Below are 23138 nucleotides of genomic sequence, written 5' to 3'. Positions count from 1 at the left end.
AGCGTGCTTAGCCAAAAGATAAAGAAGTTGGACTGTCAAAAACAGGATGCCTACCTAGTGGGTGAGCAGCGCGTGGACACCACACCGGGACCAATCATAGAGGGCAAAAGGGCACGTGAACAAGTAGCTTTAGCCTATTAGCAATAAGATAGTGGCGTGTGAAGCTTGTGATAGTGTATAAATTGCTGTGTATCCTTTAATAAAGTGGCATTAACTTGATCACATTTGTCATGTAAGTTCTGTCTGGGACTTCCGCGTCAGCAAGTGGTGCCCAAACAGGGACCTGAAAGAGCCTTACCAAAACTACGTGGGACTTGAATACTGGGGAGTCGGGACCCTCTCATCGGTGCTCTCCCGAGCAAGAGAAGACGGTCTGGAGGGGGCGGAAGCCCGCTGTAGCAGGCGCTGCCCCAGCGCCTGGGAAGACGCATGCGCATTTGTCGGGAATCTCGCCCTGATCAGGTGAGCGGCTGGGGAGGAGATGGGGTCCACGCTAAGCAAAGAAGAAGCGGCAGTGGTTAGGCTCCTCTAACATATACTCTCTAAGAGAGGATTATTTTATGATGAGGGAAACCTGAGGAGGTTGCTGTTGTGGGCTCGGCAGCAGGATTAATCCCCTCAGTGACCGCAGCCTTTGAAGTAGCTACTTGGGAAAATATCGGCGCGGCACTGTGGGACGACATTAGCTCAGGCTCTAAAGACAATAGGAAACTCTCCACCGTGTGGAGATTGATCTTAGAGACTCTGAAAGAAATGAAAGCGGAACGGCAGACCACCGCCTCTGCTTTCGCTGCCTTGTCAGCAGAGGCAGAAAGTGCTAGCTCTAGTGGATTCTGCTACTGCTATGATGTTTGCGGGATCCCTGTTCCCCAAGGCAGCTCCTAAAAGGAGGGACGAGGACACTTCACGTGCAGCACCCGTGCGGCAGGAAAATCAAGAGCAAAAATCAACAGATTTAATACAGCTTGAGTCCCCCCTCTCAAGCTCAAAGGAACAATCCGCCCCTCCCCGCTCCCACCGCCTCCTCCCGCCCAACCCCGCTCCTGCCACCGCCGCCGCCTCACCAGAGGAAGGCGTCGACGCGTCCCTGTCCCCGTCCTTGCCTCCGTCAGCCCGATCGGTGCATGGACAATGTCGTTATGGTTTACAAGATCAGCGCTTGCGAGAACTAACGAGAAAACTAGAGCAACTTGAAACGCGATGAAGGAATCGGCTCAGCCTATTCCTACGGCACCACTGCCACCCCCTCTTCCTATTAACCCTTTTTTTCATGACACTAGGGGGGGAGTGGTCAGGGGGAAACAGTGGCGATCAGGCCACTGCCATTGTCGGTTCAAATGGGAGGGGGGCACTGGGATGCGTGGGTGGTAATGGTAATCCAGCACACCCATGGCGGGGAGTTATTCGGGATGCAATAATAGAGGGGCAGTTTAACGAGCTTGGACCAATGGTGTTTCCAGTAATAGTAATCCCACAAGGCAATGAGTGGGAGGCCTGAGATTGGAAAATGATTAAGCAGGCAAAATTAGCAGTAACACAATATGGGTTAAAATCACCATATACTAATTCAGTAATTCAGCATATTTTTACAGCACATTTATTGACTTCGTATGACGTGCACATGATTATACAAACCTTACTAACAGCTTCCCAACAATTACAAATTTTTCAATGTTGGCAAGTGGCCTGCGAGGCTGAGGCAGCCACACCCCGTCAGCAAGGAGATCCTCTATATGGGGTGCAAGCTCAAATGCTGATGGGCGCAGGCCCTTTTGCTAGCCCAGACTGGCAAACAGGGTTTCAACCAGAAGTGTTACGCTTAACCCAAAAATTAGCCCTAAAAATGATTTTAGCCGTACATGATGAAAAAGCAGCACCAGGATTTACAGGAATAAGACAGGGACCCACGGAGCCCTATCCAAAATTTATTGATAGACTACATGCTGCTATTAATGGTAATCCTGACTTAAATGATGAAATGAAAGTTAAATTTCTTGATATGGTTACTTATGATAATGCTAATGAGAAAACTAAGAAAGTCTTAAGTCTCTTACCCACTTGCGTCCGAGTCCGGCACTGCGCTCTCACCACCCCCCCCCGCCCCGCCCCCCCCCCCCCCCCAAAAGTGGCAGTTTTTGCAGAAGCTGCTGACAGTGGGATGCAGCGCCAACACCACATAATCAATAAGCAATGGCTTTATATATTCTTAACAGTATTTTGATGTTTGTAGTGTTTGTCATTTTATGTTGTGTGAGTAATAAGTGTAAGAGGCCTCTTTGTGTGATTGTTCTGCGTGTGTGAGACGCATCCCAGCTGCAGCTGTGGAGTGTGGAGTTCTCTGACAGAGCATCCTAGTGCCCACCCGCTGGGTCATCAGTGCAGCCTGTTTGTTCGGACTAAGTGTTTTAAGTGTCATAGGTGAAATATCTCCTCTAGCAGGAGGCAGTAATTCTGTGTTAACTGTTGTCTTGAATTTAGGTGCATACTCTGCGGGGAGAGTGCACCCTTGTACCATCTGCCTGAGGGGGATATTGTCAGTAGATCATCTACAACCTTACAGGGGTTGCTCATTTTACCAGAGGTCGTAGATGCCAGTTATGAAGGGGAAATCAGAATTATGGCCTGGACCCCTGTACCCCCATATTCAGTAACAAAAGGGCCAAAAATTACTCAGCTTGCTTATTTTGCTGCGGCTCCCCCTAGTAGTATGCCGAGAAGCTGGGGTGACTCAGGATTTGGATCAGCACATACTCCTCATGTATTTTGAGCTCAGACACTGAGACAAAGTCGACCTCTGGTAAAATATACCCTCACTAAAGCAGAAGAATCTGTGGAACTGACAGGCATTTTAGATACTGGTGTGGATGTGACCGTAATATCTGCGAGCAGATTGGCTGTTAGCTTGGGTAACTCGAGTGCTTTTTGGGGTTGGTGGTCATGCTGTAACATTTCAAAGCAAAGATCTCATTCATGTAAGGGGCCCAGAAAACTGGGTAGCAAATATTCATCCATTTATATTGGAAACCCCTACTACATCATGGGGTCATGACTGTATGGCTCGATGGGGAACTCAAATTGGATCAAATTTGTCTTAATTGCCACTGCAACACAACCCACCCTGAAACTTCATGGAAAACAGAATCACCTGTGTGGGTGGGTCAGTGGCCCTTGCCAATGGAAAAGTTGCGCCACCTTAATGATTTAGTTCAGGAACAGTTAAGTACAGGACATCTTGTACCTACCACCAGTCCTTGGAACTCCCCGGTGTTCCAAGGAAAAGTGGTAGATGGTGACTTTTACATGATCTCCGACACATTAATGATGCCATGGAGGATATGGGTACGTTACAGCCAGGAATGCCCTCCCCATCAATGATTCCCTGAAACTGGCATCTTGTAGTAATTGATCTAAAGGATTGATTTTTTTACCATTCCTTTGTATCCGGATGATGCACCTAAATTTGTCTTTTTTGTTCCCAGTATTAATGTTAGTGAACCTGCAAGACGGTACCACTGGGTTGTTTTACCATAAGGCATAAAAAAGTCCCATGATGTGTCAGTGGTTTGTTGCAAAGGCTTTGAGCCCTGTTAGAATGCAGGTCCCCCAGGCTGTTATATATCATTATATGGATGACATCCTCATAGCAGCAGAAACACAGGAGATCATAGAAAAGGCTCTTGCTTTAACCAAAGACTCAGTCTCTCAAATGGGGTGACAAATAGCACCCGAAAATGTACAGAGATCATCACAGTGGCAGTACCTGGGGTGGAGAATTTGTGAACAGACCATTGTCCTGCAACAAGTTAAGCTTAAAACTGATGTTAAGACTTTAAATGATTGGCAGAAACTGTTGTGAGCCATAAACTGGATATGGCCTAATTAATGATGATCTGCACAGCTTGTTTGATATTTTGTGAGGAGATCCTTCATTGACATCACCAGAGTACTTACAGAGAAAGCAAAACAAGAGCTCCACTGTGCGGCTAACGCCATCTCAGAAACACAAGCATCGCGATGTGCACCCGGCCATCCGTATCAACTGGTATTATTTAACCCTCCAAGGCAGCCCTATGCTCTGTGTTTCAATGGGATGAAACACTTAGTGACCCCCTTGTTATTACTGAATGGATTCTTTTTTGTCACACCAAACGCACAAGACGGTCACTACTCGTCCAGAAAGTTTTGCCAAACTGATCATGAAAGGTAGGCAGCGCCTACTATTACTTGCTGGTCAGGAACCTGTGTGTATCATTGTTCCGGTTACCATGCACATGTTACATGGCTAATACAAATGTCTTCGAGCAAGCTCAGCTTTCACATGCATTTTTCCACCAAAATGCCAGGGCAATACAAAACCAGTTTTCTTTATCAGGGAGTCAGGCTAAAGACATCATCGTGACTTGCCCTGAGTGCCAGAAGGAATCCCTCTCTTCAACTGCTAGTAGTGTCAACCCTCGGGGACTCACCTCCTCAAAATTATGGCAATCTGACGGTCACTCACTTTGCTGCATTTGGATTGTTAAAATATGTACATGTGTCTGTTGATACCTTTTCTGGAGCAGTGTTTGCATCCTGCCATACAGTGGGGAGTCAAGCATCTGACTGGCATTCCCCACTCACCGACCGGACAGGCCATTGTGGAGCGTACGCATGGCACGTTAAAGTGTCTATTGCAACAACAAAATGGGGGAGATCGAGGGTTTCAATCTACACCTCACGAAAAGGCTAAATAAGGCATTATATGTCATGAACTTTTTAAACATTTCCCCTGCCTCACAGGTGCCACCAATATTGCGTCACTTCTCATCGCAGATACCAGATCAACAAGAAGTCCAGGGCAAGGCTCAAGTGTTAGCAAAAAACCTGGAAAGTGGTAACTGGGAAGGACCATATCCTTTAATAACCTGGGGAAGAGGTTATGCTTGTGTCTCCTCAGGTCACGGTCCCCAGTGGTTACCGGCAGAATGTGTGCAACCACACCTGAGGCGTGAGAGGCAGATTTTGGTGGACACTCAGGAGCCAGCTGTGGGTGCTGTGGATGCCCCTGTGCCAACAGTTTGCGGTCTCTTCGACTGATCATTTAAGCAGAATGTATGGGTAATGCTTGCTGCTGCAACGGGACAAAATACACTATCTCTGTCCTTAATCACACTACAGTTGCCAACTCTTTTAAGAGGAAACGCTAACAGTAATTGCAACTCCTTGATGAAATATATAGGCTTACTAGTCACTAGTGAAAGATGTAGCTTAGACGAAATGTAGTTATTAATAAGGATGAAATGCTATAAGAATGTGTGTATTCAACTTCCTTTGTTTAGCAATATTGAGAATTAAGAACTCAAGTGTTTAACCTTATTAGAAACTCCCTTGGTTTCCCCCCCTGAGTGGTGGGCAGGCTCTGGGTGGAACCCAACAGGAGGGTGAGATCAGATGTTTCTGCTCAAAGGAAATTGCCAGTTATTTTGGCCTGCTGATTTAGATATATGAGGCTGGACCTGCTTGCAGCGATGTTGGATGCCTCACCTACGGATGGACACATCGCGTAGGATTTCCGGTTTGTGAGGACGGGCACTCTAAATTCTCGCTGCATCCAGGGTTCCCCAACAATTGCAGATCTGAATATTAGTACCCCTTTAAGTAAGTGTGCTATTCTGTATTTTCCTTATTTTGTAACAGTCATATGCTTTATGGCAGTGATGAGAGTGCTTGTGTGAAGAAGACGTGTGCTGAATCTGATTTTGTGTGCATCAGTGGTCAGTGTGTGCCTAACAGATGGCAGTGTGATGGGGATCCGGACTGCGAGCATGGGTCTGACAAGAGTGCTGAACTGTGCCATATGAGAACATGCCGGGTAAATGAAATCAGCTGTGGTCCTCAGTCAACCCTATGTATCCCAGTGACCTGGAAATGTGATGGTGAAAAAGACTATCCTACTCTTTTCAACTAGTAACTGTAACTGCTGTATTATTTTTAGCCTTTTGTAGAATTGCTTTAGGTATACTGTGGTTTTTGAAGCTTGTCTAAACCTTAATTGATAAAGCTCTGAAACAAGTCTTGCAAGTGCAGCTATAAAACAAAGAAGGGGGAGATGTGGGAGGCATCGGCCTGTCAGCCCTGCACAGCCTCTGAATCAACAGCTAGGCTTTGATGAGAAACAGGCCTTGGGAGAGAGATAAGAGACTGCTGAGTAGCGCCAAGGGGGCAGGGAAAAACAACGGACAGCTGCAACACTGAACTTGGAAAAGTACTGACCTGTGAGAAGTTACTGCCGCGTGAACAGCGCGTGAACGAGAGGGTGATTGGTCTGCACAGTGTGTGTTAGAGTGGTGTTATGCTGATAGGAGAAAAGGTTGATAACTGTCTAATTGCTGATTTGATAATTATGAAGTAAGAGCTTTGGCGAGAGCATAAGTATGTACTACTGGAAAAATAAACGGCTTTTCTTGATATAACTCTCATAGAGTTGTGCAAGTCCAATATCCTCCCGCAACCACCATCCACCATCCAGCATCACACAATGCATCATCAACCATCCACCATCCACCATCCCACAATCCAAAATCCACCATCCCACAATCCACCCTCCCCCATCCACCACATCCATTCCAACCATTCACCTTCCCACCATCCACCATCCACCATCTCACAATTCACCATCTACCATCCACATTCTCACAATCAACCATCCACCATGCACTATCCCACAGTCTACCATCCACCATCCATCATAAACCTTCCCAGCATCCACAATCCACCATTCCACAATCCTCCATCCACCATCCCACCATCCACTATACACAATCCTCAATCCAACCATCCACCATCAACTATCCATCATCCACCATCCACAATGCACCATCCACGATCAACCATCCACCATGCACCTTCCCACCATCAACCATCCCACAATCCACCATCCACTACCCAACTTCCCACCATCCACCATCCCACAATCCACCATCCACCATTCAGCATCACACAATGCACCACCATGCCACCATCTACCATCCACCCTCCACCATCACACAATCCACCATTGACTATGAAATTCCCCACCACCCACCATCCACCATCCACCATGCACCACCATCAACCATCCACTATCTAACAACACCATACACCATCCCACAATCTACCATCTACCATCCGCAATCCACAATCCACCATGCATCTTCCTACCATCAACCATCCCACAATCCACCATCCACCATCCATCATCCACCTTCTCACTCTCCACCATCCACCACCCACCATACCACAGTCCACCATCCACCGTCCTCCTTCCACCCATCCCGCAATAAATCTACCATGCACCATCCATCTTCCCAACATACACCATCCACCATCCCGCAACCCACCATCCACCTTCCCACCATTCACTGTCCACCATCCACTATCAACCATACAACATCACAAAATGCACCATCTACCATCCACCATCCACCATCCAGCATACCACAATCCACCATCCACCACGCACCATCCAGCTTCTCACCATCCACCATCCACCATCTGCCATCCACCTTCCCACAATTCACCATCCACCATCCAACTTCATACCATCCACCATTCCACAATTTACATTCCACCATTCAGCTTCCCACCATCCTCCATCCATCATCCCACAATGCACCATCCAGCATCCACCATCCTCCTTCCCACAATTCACAATTGACCATCCACCAACTACCTTCATACAATCCACCATCCCACAATCCAGCATCCACCATCCAGCTTCCCACCATCCACCATCCACCATCCAATATCCATCATCCCACAATCCACCATCCACCATCCTCCTTCCAACCATCCATCATCCCCCATACAACCTCCACTGTCCCACAATCCACTATACACTATCCACCATCCACCTTCCCACCATCCACAATCCACCATCTACCTTCCAAACATCCACCATCCACCATCCCACAATCCACCCTCCGCCATCCACCATCTTCCTTCCAACATTCCACCATCCACCTTCCCACCATCCACCATCCATCATCCCACAGTCCACCATCCACCATCCATCTTCAGCCTTCCCACCATCCACCATCCCACAATCCCCAATCCACTATCTGCCACCCACCATCCCACCATCCACCATACACCATCCTCAATCCAACCACCCACCATTTACAATCCACCATCCACCTCCCCAACATCCACCATCAACAATCCACCATCCACCATCCAGAATCCACCATGCACCATCTACCATCCCACAATCTACCATCCACCATCCACAATCCACACTCCACCATCCAACATCCACCTTCCCACAATCCACCATCCATCAACCACCTTCACACCATCCACCATCCATCATCCCACAATCCACAATCCACTATCCACCATCCAGCTTCCCACCATCCACCATTCTCCTTCCCACCATCCACCATCCACCATCCCACAATCCACCATCCACTATCCTCCTTCGAACCATCCACCACCCAACTTCCCACCCTCCACTATCCCACCGTCCACTATCCACCTTCCAACCATCCACCATCCATCATCCCACAATCCAATATCCAACGTCCACCATCCCACAATTCACCCTCCACCATCCACCATCTCCCTTCCAACCATCCACCATCTGACAATTCACCATCTACCATCCAAATTGTCACAATCCACCATCCCACAGTCCACCATCCACCATCCATCATCACCCGTCCCAGCATCCACAATCCACCATTCTGCATCCATACACCTTCCACCATCCCACCATCCACCATCCACCATCCTCAACCCACCCATCCACCATCCACAATTGACCATCGACCTTCCCACCATCCACCATCAACCATCCACCATGCACCATCCACCAGCCCACAATCTACCTTCCAAAAATCAACCATCCACAATTCACCATTCCACAATCCACCATCCCACAATACAACATCCACCATGCACCATCCGTCTTCCAACCATACACCATCCACCATCCCACCATCCACCATCCACTTTCTCAACATCCACCATCCCACAATACACCATGCACCTTCCCACCATCCACCATCACCCATCAACCCCCCACCATCCCAGAGTCTACCATCCACCACCCAACATTCACCATCAATCCACCATCCACCTTCCCACCTTCCAAAATCCACCATCCCACATTCCAATATCCACCATCTACGATCCCACAATCCACCATCCATAATCCACCTTCCCACCATCCACCATCCATAATCCACCATCAACCATCCCACAATCCAACATCTACCATCCACCATCTACCTTCCCACCATCAACCATCCCACAATCAACCATCCACCATCCAGCTTCCCAACATCCACCATCCCACAATCCACCAAACACCTTCCCACCATACATCATACACCATCCCACAATCCACCATCCCACAATCCACCATCCAGCATCCACCATCCTCCTTCCCACCATCCAGCATCCACCATGCACCATCCCGCAACACAGCATCCACCATACACCTTCCACGATCCCACTTTCCACCATCCACCTTCCCAACATCCACCATTCACCATCGCACAGTCTAACACCCAACATCCAACATTCACTATCACACAATCCACCATCCACCTTCCTACCATCCACCATCCACCATCCAACTTCCCACCATCAACCATTCCACAATCCACCATCCACCATCCTCAACCCAACCATCCACAATCCACCTTCGACTATGCAGGGAGAAAAGGAGAGTTTACCGCTTTTGGAAGAAGGGGCTAGTGTATCACAGTGATTACAAAATGCGGTGAGGTTATGCAGCGTGGAAATCAGGAGGTCTAAAGTCCAGCTGGAAATTAATCTGGCTTCAGCAATCAAGGACAAGATGAAATTTTTCTGTAAGTATGTGAGCAGCAAAAGAAAGTCCAGTGAGAGCCTCCATCCCCTACTAGACGCAGGAGGAAACATGGTAACAAGTGATTAGGAAAAGGCTGAGGTGCTTAATGCCTTCTTTGCCTCAGTCTTTAATAACAAGACTAGTTGTATTGAGGGAATCCAGCCTCCTCAGCCAGAAGACAGAGACTGGGAGAACGACCCCCCCGCAATCCAGGAGGAGATAGTCAGTGACCTACTGCATCAGATAGACACACACAAGTCTAAGGGACCAGACGGGCTACACCCGAGGGTGCTGAAGGAGCTGGCTGGGGCGCTCACCAAGCCACTTTCCATCATCTACCAGCAGTCTTGGTGGACTGGGAAGGTCCCGACAGATTGGAAACTGGCCAATGTGACGCCCATCTATAAGAAGGGTCGGAAGGATGATCTGGGAAATTACAGGCCTGTCAGCTTGACTTCGGTGCCCAGGAAACTGATGGAGCAGCTCATCCTGAGTACCATCACACAACACATGCGGGACAACCAGATGATCAGGCCCATTCAGCATGGGTTTATGAAAGGCAGGTCTTGCTTGACAAACCTGATCTCCTGCTACGACAGGGTGACCCGCTTATTGGACAAGGGAAAGGCTGTGGCTGTTGTCTACCTTGACTTTAGTAAGGCCTTTGACACCATTTCCCACAGCATTCTCCTGGTGAAACTGGCTGCTCGTGGATTGGATAGTCACATGCTTTGCTGGGTAAAAAACTGGCTGGATGGCCGGGCCCAAAGAGTTGTGGTGAACGGAGTTAAATCTGGTTGGCGGCCGGTCACGAGTGGTGTCCGCAAGGGCTCGGTTTTGGGGCCACTCTTGTTTCACATCTTTATTGATGATCTAGATGAGGGGATCGAGTGCACCCTCAGTAAGTTTGCAGATGACACCAAGTTGGGTGGGAGTGTTGATCTGCTCGAGGGTAGGGAGACTCTGCAGAGAGACCTGGACAGGCTGGAGCGGTGGGCTAAGGCCAAATGTATGAGTTTCAATAAGGCCAAATGGCGGGTGCTGCACTTTGGTCACAACAACCCCCAGCAGCGCTACAGGCTTGGGGAGGAGTGGCTGGAGAGCTGCCAGTCAGAGAGGGACCTGGGGGTGTTGATTGACAGCCGGCTGAACATGAGCCAACAGTGTGCCCAGGTGGCCAAGAAGGCCAATGGTATCCTGGCTTGTATCAGCACTAGCGTGGCCAGCAGGGACAGGGAAGGGATCTTGCCCCTGTACTTGGCAGTGGTGAGGCCGCACCTCGGTTACTGTGTTCAGTTTTGGGCCCCTCACTACAAAAACGACATTGAATGACTCGAGTGTGTTCAAAGAAGGGCAACGAAGCTGGTGCAGGGTCTGGAGCGCATGTCGTACAAGGAGCGTCTGAGGCACGTGTGGTTGTTTAGTCTGGAGAAGAGGAGGCTGAGGGGAGACCTCATCGCCCTCTACAGCTACCTGAAAGGAGGTTGCAGAGAACTGGGGATGAGTCTCTTGAACCAAGTAATAAGTGATAGGACAAGAGTTAATGTCCTCAAGTTGTGCCAGGGAAGGTTTAGACTAGATATTAGGAAGCATTTCTTTACAGAACGGGTTGTTAGGCATTGGAATGGGCTGCCCAGGGAGGTGGTGGAGTCCCCATCCCTGGAGGTGTTCAAGAGTCGAGTTGACATAGCGCTGAGGGATATGATGTAGTTGGGAACTGTCAGTGCTAGGTTAATGGTTGGACTAGATGATCTTCAAGGTCTTTTCCAACCTAGATGAGTCTGTGATTCTGTGATTCTGTGACTGATTCTCTGAAATGAAATTGCAAGCCAAGGTTGGTATCAGTAGATGGAAACACAGCATCTGTGAGGCTTGAAGTGACCTCAGGAGGTCTCTAGTCCAACCTTCTGCTCACAGCAGGGTCAGCTATCAGGTTGCACCAGCTTGCATAGGACTTTATTCTTTTTTGGCCTGAAAACCTCCAAAGTTGGAGGTGGCACCAGCTCTCTGGGAAGCCTTCTCCTTGCTCATTGGCCCTCATCCTCCCATTGTGCACCACAGTGAAGAGCCTGACTCTTCTGGTTACCTCCTGGAAGGTGTGGGAACGTTGTTCTACCATCTCCCCACAGCCTTCTTTTCTTTTGACTGAAAAAATCCAGCTCAGCCTCCCATAGTAACAAGGTTGACTTGGAATGCCTGAGATGCTTAAGACTCTTCCAATCCTGCTGGCTTCCATTGGATCTGCAAAGGACTTCAGGGTTGTGAGAATAGCCTCAGCCTCCTGCCATGGCTTTCTGTGTGTCACTCTCACTCATCATCATGGTGTCGTGCAGAGGTGTTGCAGGCTGTGAGGAGGGCCTGATCTCAACAAGGTGCCATCCACCATTAAACATGGAACTCCAAATGTTTCAGGCCCAAGAGACACCATCAGACTACTAGGAGAGGCTGGTGCTGGGGTGCTATGCTTGCTGCTAACCCACACACAGAGGAGGAATTCATGACTCTAAGAATCACAGTCACTATCCTGTGAGATAGTGAGAGAACACCAACCTATTCAGGATGGAAGGGACCTTGGGAAGTCTCTAGACCAACCTCCTGCTCACATCAGGATGAATACTGAATTCCCTTAACACACCGCATTGCTTTTTCCAAGAGTATCCTGAGAATGTTTTCTGGTGGCTTTGTCTAGGATTGTTGTGGAAATCCTGGGAACCACTGAGGAAGCTGCGGGTGTTGGAAAAGGAGAGCCACAGGATTTCTTGTCTCCCAGAAAACTACTGGCAACATCTAGTAGTTTCTTAAAACCTCCTTCTGCTGTCCTTGATCAACAGGTGCATTGCTGAGAGGCTGCTGAAGCTATTCCAGGCCTTGCACTGTTAATCCCTGCTGCTCTTCCAAGTAGGCACCAATGACACAGCCAAACTTGGAACTACAGGCCGGTCAGCCTCATCTTGACCCCTGGACATGATGGAGCAGCTAATCCAGGAAACCATTGCCAGGCACATGAACAGAAAGAAAATCATCAGGTGTAGTCAACATGGAGTCACCAAGGGGAAGTCATGCTTGACTGAGCTCATAAACTTCTATGATGAAATGACGGCTTGGTAGATGAGGGGAGGGCAGTGGATATTGTCTCTCTGGGCTTCCAAAAGGCTTTTGACAGTGTCTGCCATAACATCGTCATAGAGAAATCAAGGCTGGATGAGCAGGGAGTGAGGTGGGTTGAAAACTGGCTACACCGCTGGGCCCAAGTGAAACAAAATATAGTTGGAGGCCAGTTACTCGTGGTATACCCCAGGGGAAAACACTGAGTCCGATCCTGGTCAGAAACTTCACGTGTGATCTGGATGATGGGGCAGGTTTGCTGGTGACACCAAACTGGGAGAAGTGGCTGATACACCAGACGGTTTTGTTGCCATCCAGAGGGACCTCAACAGACTGAAGAAATGGGCTGACAGGAACCTCATGATGTTCCACAAGGAGAAGTGCCATGTCCTGTCCCTGGGGAGGAACAACTACATGCATGTCACCTGCACATGTTCCTGGGCCACCAGCTCTATGATTCTGTGAAAGGTTGTTATGATGTCTTAGATCTATATGATGTGTCCCACAGGACAGGAGGAGCAAGGCTGACTAAATGCAACTTCCGGATGGGTGGGTGATGGCATTAATAATAAAAATTAAGCACCATTGGAGACCAATGAGGAAAGCCAGTGTTCTGATTGAGAACTTGGACAAGTGCCCTGGGACGAGTAGAGGGACATTGCCCGGTTGTGTAGGGATGAGGTCAGGAAGGCCAAGGTGCGTCTGGAGCTGAATTTGGCAAGGGATGTAAAGAATAAGAAGGGCTTCTACAGGTACGTCAGCCAGAAAAGGAAGGTCAAAAACTGTGTACACCCCCCACCCCCCACCCCCCCCCCCCCCCCCATGAAAAAAACTGGGTAACTGGTAAGAACAGATGAGGAGAAGGCTGAGTCACTCAACAACTTTTTTGCCTCAGTCCTCACTGGCAATGTCTCCTCCTACACCTCTCAAGTTGATGGACAGCAAGGCAAGGACTGGGGGAGCAAAGTCCCTCCCACTGTAAGAGAAGATCAGGTTCATGACCACCTGAGGAGCCTGAATATACTTAAGTCTGTAGGACCTGTTGAGATGCATTCCAGAGTCCCGAGGGAGTTGGCTGATGTCATTGCCAAGCCACTCTCCAGGATATTTGAAAAGTCATGGCAGTCAGGGGAAGTCCCTGGTGCCTAGAAAAAGGGAACCACAGCCTCCCCTCCGTGCCAGGGACGATCATGGAACAGATCCTCTGAGAATCTTTGCTAAGGCAAGGTGATTCGAGACAGCCACTGTGAGTTCACCAAAGACAAGACTTGCCTGACCACCCTTGTGGCCTTCTAGGATGGAGTGACCGCATCAGTAGACAAGGGAAGAGTTATGGTTGTCATCTAGTTGGGTTTCTGTAAGGCTTTGACATGATCCCCCACAACATCCCTCTCTCTAAATTGGAGACATCTGGATTTGATGGACTAGTTGGGGTTCATGCTGGGACCAGTACTGCTTAATATCATCATCAATGACATAGACAGTGGGATCAAGTGCACCCTCAGCATGTTTGCAGATGACACCAAGCTGAGTGGTGCAGTTGACACTCCCAAGGGATGGGATGCCATCCAGAGGGACCTGGACAAGCTCAAGAAGTGGTCCCACGTGAATCTTGTGAAATTCAAGAAGGCCACGTACAAGGTCCTGCACCTGGGTCAAGGCAGCCCCCGGTATCAGTACAGGCTGAAGGATAAAGGGATTGAGAGCGGCCCTGCGGAGAAGGACTTGGGGGTACTGGTGGAAGAAAAGTTGAACATGAGCTGACAATGTGCACTCACAGACCAGAAAGCCAACAGTATCTTGGGCTGCATCAAGAGAAGCGTGGCCAACAGAGGGGATGGTGCCCCTCTACTCTGCTCTGCTGAGACCCCCCCGGAGTACTGCGTCCAGCTCTGGGGTCCTCAGCACAGGAGAGACATCAACCTGCTGGACAGGGTCCAGAGGAGGCCAGAAAAATGCTCAGAGGGATTGTTCAGCCTGGAGAAGAGAAGGCTTCAGGAAGACCTTATTGCTGCCTTTCAGTACTTAGAGGGGGCTTAAAAGAAAGATGGAGGGAGACTGTTTCACAGATAGATATAAGGGAGAACATTTCTATAATGAGGGTGGTGAAACACTGGAACAGGCTGTCCACAGAGGTTGTAGATGCCCCATCCCTGGAAACATTCAAGGTCAGTTTGGAGGAGGCTTTGAGCAACCTGATCTAGTTGCAGATGTCCCTGCTCATTGCAGGGGGTTGGACTTGATAACTTTTAATGGTCTCTTCCAACCCAAACTATTCTGTGATTCTATTCTATGATTCTTTCACAGCCACCTCCACATTCATTTTTCTGCCTGGTTCCATCACCTCTGATTTCCTTCTTCCCCAGCCCCCAGAGATGGTCACCTTCTCTGGTGTTCCCTCCATAATCTCTTCACTGGTGGCCCTCAGCAGGGCACGATAATACCCTCAGAGACATGAAGGTTTGCTGCTGACTTCTAGTTCTCCAGAGGTTTGTTTAATATTCTTTCATGATCTGCAGTTCAAGAACTTGGCACCAGAGGGATCATTAACATGCAAAACACCCTGACAAGTCAGGTCTCTGGGCATAGCTTTCCTTAATTCCTCACATCTTACGTGGCTAATTTGAGAGGTTTCAGGAGTATAGTCAATGTGAAAAGTTTCAATACTCAATATCAGTAGGAAAGAATTTATTCTTTTTCCATTTTCCTTATATTTTCTGATTACAGATTATGTGATCTCAGTAATCTCCAGTTAGTGTCCCCAGTCTCCATAACCTTTCAAAGATGGTGGAGAGTGGCCTCACTGTGACATCATCTTGCTCTCTCCGCACCCTGGGATGCAGGCCCTCTGGTCCTGTGGACTGGTAAGGGTTGGGTTTGATCAAGTAGCCCCTGATTTGGTTTTCATTGACCACTGACCACTGACATCCAGCGTCCTGCCTTGAGGCACAAAAGCCTGGGAGACCTTGCTGGTGAAGACTGAGGAGAAGAGGACATAGAGTATCTCAGATCTTTCTCCACCTACCCTCACTAAATGTAGCAGTGCTCCCACATTCTCTTTGCTACTTCTTTAACTAATTCTTAAGGAGTAAACACTTGTTATGATGCTCTTGAACTCAGTTTCAACCGAGTTTTGATACAGACCACTGCCAAGCTTGGAAGATGCTCTCCTTGAAGGCCAGTTGTCCTGAGCCCTGCTTCCCTTCAGTGCTGCTGACCGTGAGATCATCACTAAAATTCCCCAGAATAGGCCAGAGGCTTCTCCTCTGATGTCTGGCATCTACAGTCTTCTAATCTGCTTCCTCACTCCTCTTGGGAACTGGGACCCCGCTATTTCAAGGTCATGACAGCTAGTCTTCACATCCCTGGCCAGCTCTGCCTTTCACTCACGCCTTCCCTCTCAGGAATGGGAAGGAGAAAAACACAACAAGAGGCTTGGGAATCAGTTAAGGACAGGGAGGGATGACTCACCCATTATGGCCATGGGCAAAAGACAGACTCATTAGGGCAAGAAAAGAAACATCAATTTAATTCAAACACTAACAACAACAACATTAACAGACAGAGTGGGACAGTGAGGAGTATTACCACATCTTAAAAACGCCTTTCCCCCAGCCTGTCTTCTTTCTCGGCACAGCCTTCCTCCTGATTTCTCTTCCTCCTCCCCTGCAGCAGAGCAGGGGGGCAGTTCATCACCAGGTGTCTCTGTCAAAAACCCGCGCCAGACCCACAAAACCAACATAATTACTCACATATTAAAAATTTCCAATCCTTCTAGCCTCCTGCCAGGATCCTCAGGGTCCCCTTCCTCGGGGTCATTGTGATTGTGAGTCTTCCTGGGGCAGTCCTCCCAGAGATAGTTTCCCTCTCTTTTCCTTCCCTGTGGCCGGAGTGGACATTCCCACGCTATATATCTTAGCTCCTCACAACTACAACACTCCATTCCATCATTCCTTCCCATTCCCCTTTGCTTTTTTCCTGGTTTTAATTCATGCCCTATATCAAGTCTTCTCCCTCCCTGGCACCTGTCTCTCAATCATGAATTCCTCACTAAAGCTGCCACTGGTAAATCTGTCTCTTGTTCTTTTGCTTTTTTCCTGTGTTTAATCTGCCTTTCCTTGTGCCAAACATATACAAACGCAGCAACACTAAAAATATTTTGAAAATTCTCTCCCTGCTACCCTGACATATGCTCTTTAAAATATTTCTGTATATCAGAGGCAGCCTGATCAACAACAACACTAATCGTGAATGTGTCATTAAAATTCCCTGGTCTCATTCCTCTGTATTTTAACAGTGCTCGTTGGAGCCATCCCTCAAAATTATTAGGATTCTTCTCTGTCTGACAAAGAGCTCAATCCCCTGCATTATCATTGTCCCAGTTTGGATTATTTACTGTCCAGGGCTTTCAGTCTCTTCCCACCTGTTCAGCTAATTCAGCTTCCTTACTCATTATTTTATCTCTCTCATCAGGTCAAAATGATACCTCAGTAACACCTGGGTATCTCCCAAATAGGGTTTGTGCCCAGTGCATAGGTTGGAAAAAAGTTGAGCACGTTTCTTAGCATCCTCCCTCGGTCTTGGCATTGTACTTCTACTTCCCGATAGAGCCAAGTCGCTCAAATTCCCAGGCTGGTCAGTAAATACATGCAATACAGGTTGGGGCTTCGCCTGCCACCTCCATTTGCATGGCAACAGGATTAGACAGTAGAAAGCATAGGATAGAGTCTGGCAGCCAGCAGAGCAGAATTGGAAGACAGAAAAAGAGCATTAGGTGGATAAGGAGGGGTGGATGCGATTGGGGCATTATCTGTGGCTTCGTCCAGGGCAGTAACCTCCACTACTGCAAGCGTTACCTTTGGCGATGCCTCTTTCATCCCGTACCTCCAACTTTGGTGTTTTTTCTCCCAAGACCAATCATCCCAAACATACCAGTAATCCATTTGTCCTGGGCACCTATCCTCTAGGCGATGTCGCAGAAAGGTAGGTCTGTGCTGGTCAAAGGTCCCTCACGGTGGCCACTGTTCTACTGGGTTTCCATCTCTAGTTATAAATGGTCAGCCTTCTTGGCATAAAGTAGCTGTGTGCCTTTTTGATAGACTTGCTGTACCAAAAGTTCTTTTCCAGTTGTGTAGTACATTGGCCAAGGGCGTCCCCTTCTCTGTGCCAGGTATATTTCCCATTTACGTATTTATCCATGTGCATTTTATGCTGATCAGGCCCACGCTCACTCTTTTTCATTTTGTGCATTTTATGGTGATTGGGCCATGCACTAGCAAGGAACTCCCTTCAGTATTTCCACAAAGTCTGCTCAGGGAATTTTACCACTCACCCTTCAGTGTCTCCTGCTCCAAAGGTCCCACGTGAACTCACCCAATTCTGGCAGTTGGATGTTTGGAGACGACAGGATCCAAAGGCTGTAGTGTAGGGTTCCATCTGGGGTGCCAAACTGTTGAAGAAGTTTCTTTACTCTAGGTTTCTTCACCTAGTAGACTCTCAGACATCGAATCTTATAAAAAATAATTTATTCACATAGGGGTGTTGATTGATAGCTGGCTGAGCATGAGCCAGCGGTGTGCCCAGGTGGCCAAGAAGGCCAATGGTATCCTGGCTTGTATCAGAAATAGTGTGGCCAGCAGGGACAGGGAAGGGATCTTACCCCTGGACTCGGCACTGGTGAGGCCGCCCCTCAAAGACTGGGTTCAGTTTTGGGCCCCTCAATACAAAAACGACATTGAATGACTCGAGTGTGTCCAGAGAAGGGCAACGGAGCTGGTGCAAGGTCTGGAGCACAGGTCTGATGGGGAGCGGCTGAGGGAACTGGGGGGGGTTTAGTCTGGAGAAGAGGAGGCTGAGGGGAGACCTCATCGCCCTCTACAACTACCTGAAAGGAGGTTACAGAGAACTGGGGATGAGTCTCTTGAACCAAGTAACGAGCACCAGGACAAGAGGGAATGGCCTCACGCTGTGCCAGGGCAGGGTTAGACTGGCTCTTAAGAAGTATTTCTTTGCAGAAGGGGTTGCTGGGCGTTGGAATGGGCTGCCCAGGGCAGGGGTGGAGTCCCCATCCCTGGAGGGGTTGAAGAGTCGGGTTGACCCAGCGCTGAGGGATCTGGTGGAGTTGAGAATGGTCAGTGTGAGGTTAATGGTTGAACTGGAGGAACTTCAAGGTCTTTTCCAACTGAGATGATTCTGTGATTCTGTGATTCTACAGCCAGAAAATAACCCAACAGCTCGAACTGGGTGCCTCTGGAGAGGGACCCCGAACAAAGAAATCCCTGGGCAGTTATACCCTTACAATCTATGCATCCATCCCTCACACACTCTTCACGCACCTTTCATGCACCTTTCAGTCCCATGGTGATTGCTGCTCTGAGATCTTCTAACTCCTCATTGGATTTCTTCTCTGTCTCTAGGCACACTGTTAACAGTTAGTATCTTGTTGAGTTGCAGCTTCTGCCAATGGTTGTAGTCTCCTTCTGGTTTGCGCTGGCTCTGGAGGCCTTCTTTTGCTTAACTAGGTAAAATTTTACCATATCTAGGTGAAAGTTCACAGCTTGCAGCCTCAGGCATCAGCAAATCTAGATACTCATGCTAAGTAAGCAATGAAAAACAAACAGTATGCCAAATCGCACAACATTATGCTCTAACCCCTGTGTCCTAATGCTAAACGATTGACTCTGAGTGATCAATTCTATTTAAAACTTACTTATTTAAGCTAAAAACCTAGTATTTCCAAACATGCCATTAGACACTCTGTGCCAAATGCAGACTGTTTCTTCCGTGGCATCATCCCTTTGCTGACAGCAGCCCACGTGGGCAACAGCTGCTATGAAACATGAGCGCTGCTCTCTCCTCTGCTGTGTTGCTGAGCTCCTTCACACTGACTGCTGTGGTTTATGCCGACATCCTATGCACCATCCTGAGGACAAGCTCTGGGCAAACCACAATAAGGGCTTTGTCACCTGCATATCCTGTATTTCTTCACTCACTATTGCATGTGATAGCTGTATGTTTGATGATGTGGGGCCTGAAGAGAAGCTGCTTGGTTGTAAGCTGTCTGAAGATATGCAGGTTCCTCTAACAAACTGCATTCAGGAGAAGAATAATTTTAGATAATTTATGTGTCACCAAACAGAGTAAGGAGACAGAACCCTCTAAGTGTTTGAGCTGACCCACAAAATAGAAACTGGGACTGCTGCCTCTGATTCACTGTGCTCATACTGCTGTAGGTGACCGAGCTTCTGCTTTTGCTCAAATACAGCCAGTGGATTAATCTCAGGAATTTTTCCCAGTGAAGCCAGTGCAGAGGTGCCCCTATGTCAGACTGGAGGCAAAGAACAAGCCGGGCATTTGGGATCTGTGACTACCCTGAACCCCAAGCTAAAATGTCAGTACAAACATGGGGCACTGCCCTGTACTGAACTTCCCATTTTACTCCTTGTGCAAGTGCTACCAATTCTGCCCTGGGACAAAGTCTGAGGGAACAACACAGTCTGTGAGGAAACTTTGCTGCTTAAAACCCACCATCTCCTCCCTTCCCCTTCTTCCCCTTCCATTTTGAATCATCCTATTTTTGGAATAATCATCTGCTCTGTCCCTTTCTATGTCTGAAAACAATTGTCAACATGAAGGGAAAACCATTAGTCTTTGTCGCATACATTTTTATTGTGCTTCCTTCTCTTCCATGTGTATTTTGATTTAAAAAAATAATAACTTATTAAATCAGTGATTTGAGACTTGAACAGTGAGTTTCATCTCTTTTGCTTCATGTGCCTGGGAGGACTTGTTTTCCCAAGGCTCCCTCTATAGTCAGTGGAGACAAGAGAAAACGCTCAAGGCTGGGTCCTCCCAACCTATAACTGGCATGCAAAAGAAAGGCTGCAAATCTCTTCCAGACACTCTTCTCTTGCTTTGCATTTAGGTCAGGACATTTGATAGTCAAAGCAATGAGCAACTGGTTGGAAACAACTGCATTTCGGTGCAGAGGGGTGTCAGGTGAGGCTGCATGGAACCATAATAAATTTCAGTCATTATTTAGAGTGCTAAAGAAGATAAATTATACTCTGACCTATTCCACCCCCTCCCCCTTTTCTGAGGAAAGAGAGAGCAAGAAGCTGTGGAAGAAAGCAGGGGATACAGAAGAGATATTTGATATTGCCTATTTTGAAATCAACTGATTCTCAGGGAATTCTAGTCCAAAAAGGCAAGTACTGGGAAGTAGAAAGAAGAGCTTTCAACACAGAGATTTGATTTGATTTGATTTGATTTGATTTGATTTGACTTGATGGTTTAGCATTTGTGCAATAGAAGAGATGAGTTTTGGCACATAGGTGTGACAAATATTTGCAATAGGTCTGAGTGAATTTGGTATTTCTACCAAATACCAGCCTCTAAAATCTTCTGTTCTGGAGAAAGAATCCTTTGTGAGTGTTTGAAAAAGGTAGAAAGAAGACAACAAATTATCTGAGGACTTTACCTGAAAGGTAAGACAAAAATCAGAGTGTGAGAAATGCTTGCAGGACTATCTCTGTCTGTGTTATAGAGGGAGACTGCTAGAAAGGAAAGAAGCAGAAAAGGAAGGATAGAACTTTTCCTCCAGACTGTGAAATTATCACCCTTGTGTTTTGCCATGTTCCCATTTCAGCAGGATGAACTGAAATTCAGCATGGGACCAGAAAATGAAACTGCAGTTACTGAGTTCATCCTAGAGGGCTTCTCAGCGCTTGACCAAAGGCTACAGCTATTTCTCTCTCTGGTCCTTCTGCTCATGTACCTGACAACAGTGATGGGGAACACAACCATCATTTTCCTTGTGTGTGTGTATCACCGCCTGCAAACCCCCATGTACATTTTCATTAGCAATCTGTCCTTCCTGGAAATCTGGTTTACGTCCTCCACAAGCATCAAATTGTTTGTGATCCTGGGTTCTGGTAGGAGAACAATCCCTCTAAGCAGCTGCTTTGCCCAATCCTATTTCTATTTTGCCCTGGGCTGTACAGAGTTTGTTCTCCTTGTTGTCATGTCTTTTGACCGCTATGTTGCTATCTGCCAGCCTTTGCGTTACGCTGCCATCATGAAGCCTCAGCTCTGCATCCAGCTTGTTGCTGCTTGGGTCATCGGCATCACACTCTTGAGTTACCGTCTGGTCCTCCTCTACCAGCTGACTTTCTGTGGCTCGAACAAGATCCACCATTTCTTTTGTGACAACTCCCCCTTATTTAAGTTGTCCTGCTCTGACAGTAGCCTGCTGTGGAAAACAGACTCTGTTTTAGTATCATTTGTCATACTGGCTTCCTTATGTTTAACTCTGGCATTTTACATGGGCATCCTTTTCTGTATTCTACACCTTCCAGCAGCCTCTGGGAGGAAAAAAGCTTTTGCTACATGTTCTTCCCATCTCACCACCTTGGCCATTGTATATGGGAGCTGCATTGCTCTCTACGTGCGCCCTTCAGAAGACATTTCCTTGGAGACAAGCAGATTTGTAGCTTTGCTGAACACTGTCCTGTACCCATTCTTAAATCCGTTCATCTACAGTCTTAGAAACAAGACTGTGATCCTGGCCCTGAATGAAGCCATTGCCCGTGTGACACCACAGCTTTTCCCCTAAGCATGGTGCATTTCTGGACAGCAATTCCAGAGATCAGCTCTCATCTGTTAAATAATACCAGAGCATAGGTGTGTAACCTCCAAATACAGATGCCTCCAGAGATTTCTGTTCTGTCCGATTGCATTAGGTTATGTGAGAAGAATCTCATCTGCACACACAAAGGCAGCACCAACAATTTCAGGAGGAGTAACTCAGTTAACACCCTGCCCACCTACTCCCAGGCCCATCACAGCAGAGCCACCAGCTCATCAGGAGCCCATTTCCACAAACCAGGAAGAGCCCAGAGGCACAGTGGCAGGTGGAATCCCAATTTACATGCTCCTGAGGAATGAACATCTTGTCCCAGCTCCTTCCAGGGCTGCCCTGGGAGAGCCACCAGCCCCCTTGTCTAGGTGTGAAACCCATCAAGATTAGCCACCGAGAGCAGCTCTGGATCAGCATTTGGAGTAAGGGGATTGTTGCTAGGAGTGCAGGACACATTGTGGGATGCAGGGGAAGAGCATTTTTGGATTGCACAGGATGTATTATAGGATGTTTAGGGGAGGACCCCAACCAGTGCAGTGTGTCCTCTCTTCTCATTAAACT

The 23138-nt window shown here is 47.9% G+C and overlaps 1 protein-coding gene and 1 long non-coding RNA gene across 2 annotated transcripts in view; one reads left to right on the top strand and one right to left on the bottom strand.

Moving 5' to 3' along the window:
* Window positions 1-4736: 4736 nt before the first annotated feature.
* LOC141937303 (uncharacterized) overlaps window positions 4737-23138 on the bottom strand; it is a 163688-nt gene continuing 145286 nt past the window's right edge. Inside the window, exon 3 of the long non-coding RNA XR_012626884.1 lies at window positions 4737-5134. This is a non-coding gene — a long non-coding RNA (uncharacterized LOC141937303). The remainder of the gene's footprint in view (window positions 5135-23138) is intronic.
* On the top strand, window positions 21573-22553 carry LOC141937297 (olfactory receptor 6E1-like). The gene has a single exon (XM_074854887.1). It carries the CDS (start codon window positions 21573-21575, stop codon window positions 22551-22553), a length of 981 nt encoding a protein of 326 aa, XP_074710988.1.

Source organism: Strix uralensis, chromosome 39, assembly GCF_047716275.1.
Source record: "Strix uralensis isolate ZFMK-TIS-50842 chromosome 39, bStrUra1, whole genome shotgun sequence".
Classification (NCBI taxonomy): domain Eukaryota; kingdom Metazoa; phylum Chordata; class Aves; order Strigiformes; family Strigidae; genus Strix; species Strix uralensis.
Note: the sequence above shows the minus strand (reverse complement) of the source record. Positions and strands in the feature narration are given on the sequence as shown.

Excerpts from the sequence above, each read along its gene's own strand:
- LOC141937297 (XM_074854887.1), top strand. The coding sequence starts at position 21,573 with ATGTTCCCATTTCAGCAGGATGAACTGAAATTCAGCATGGGACCAGAA.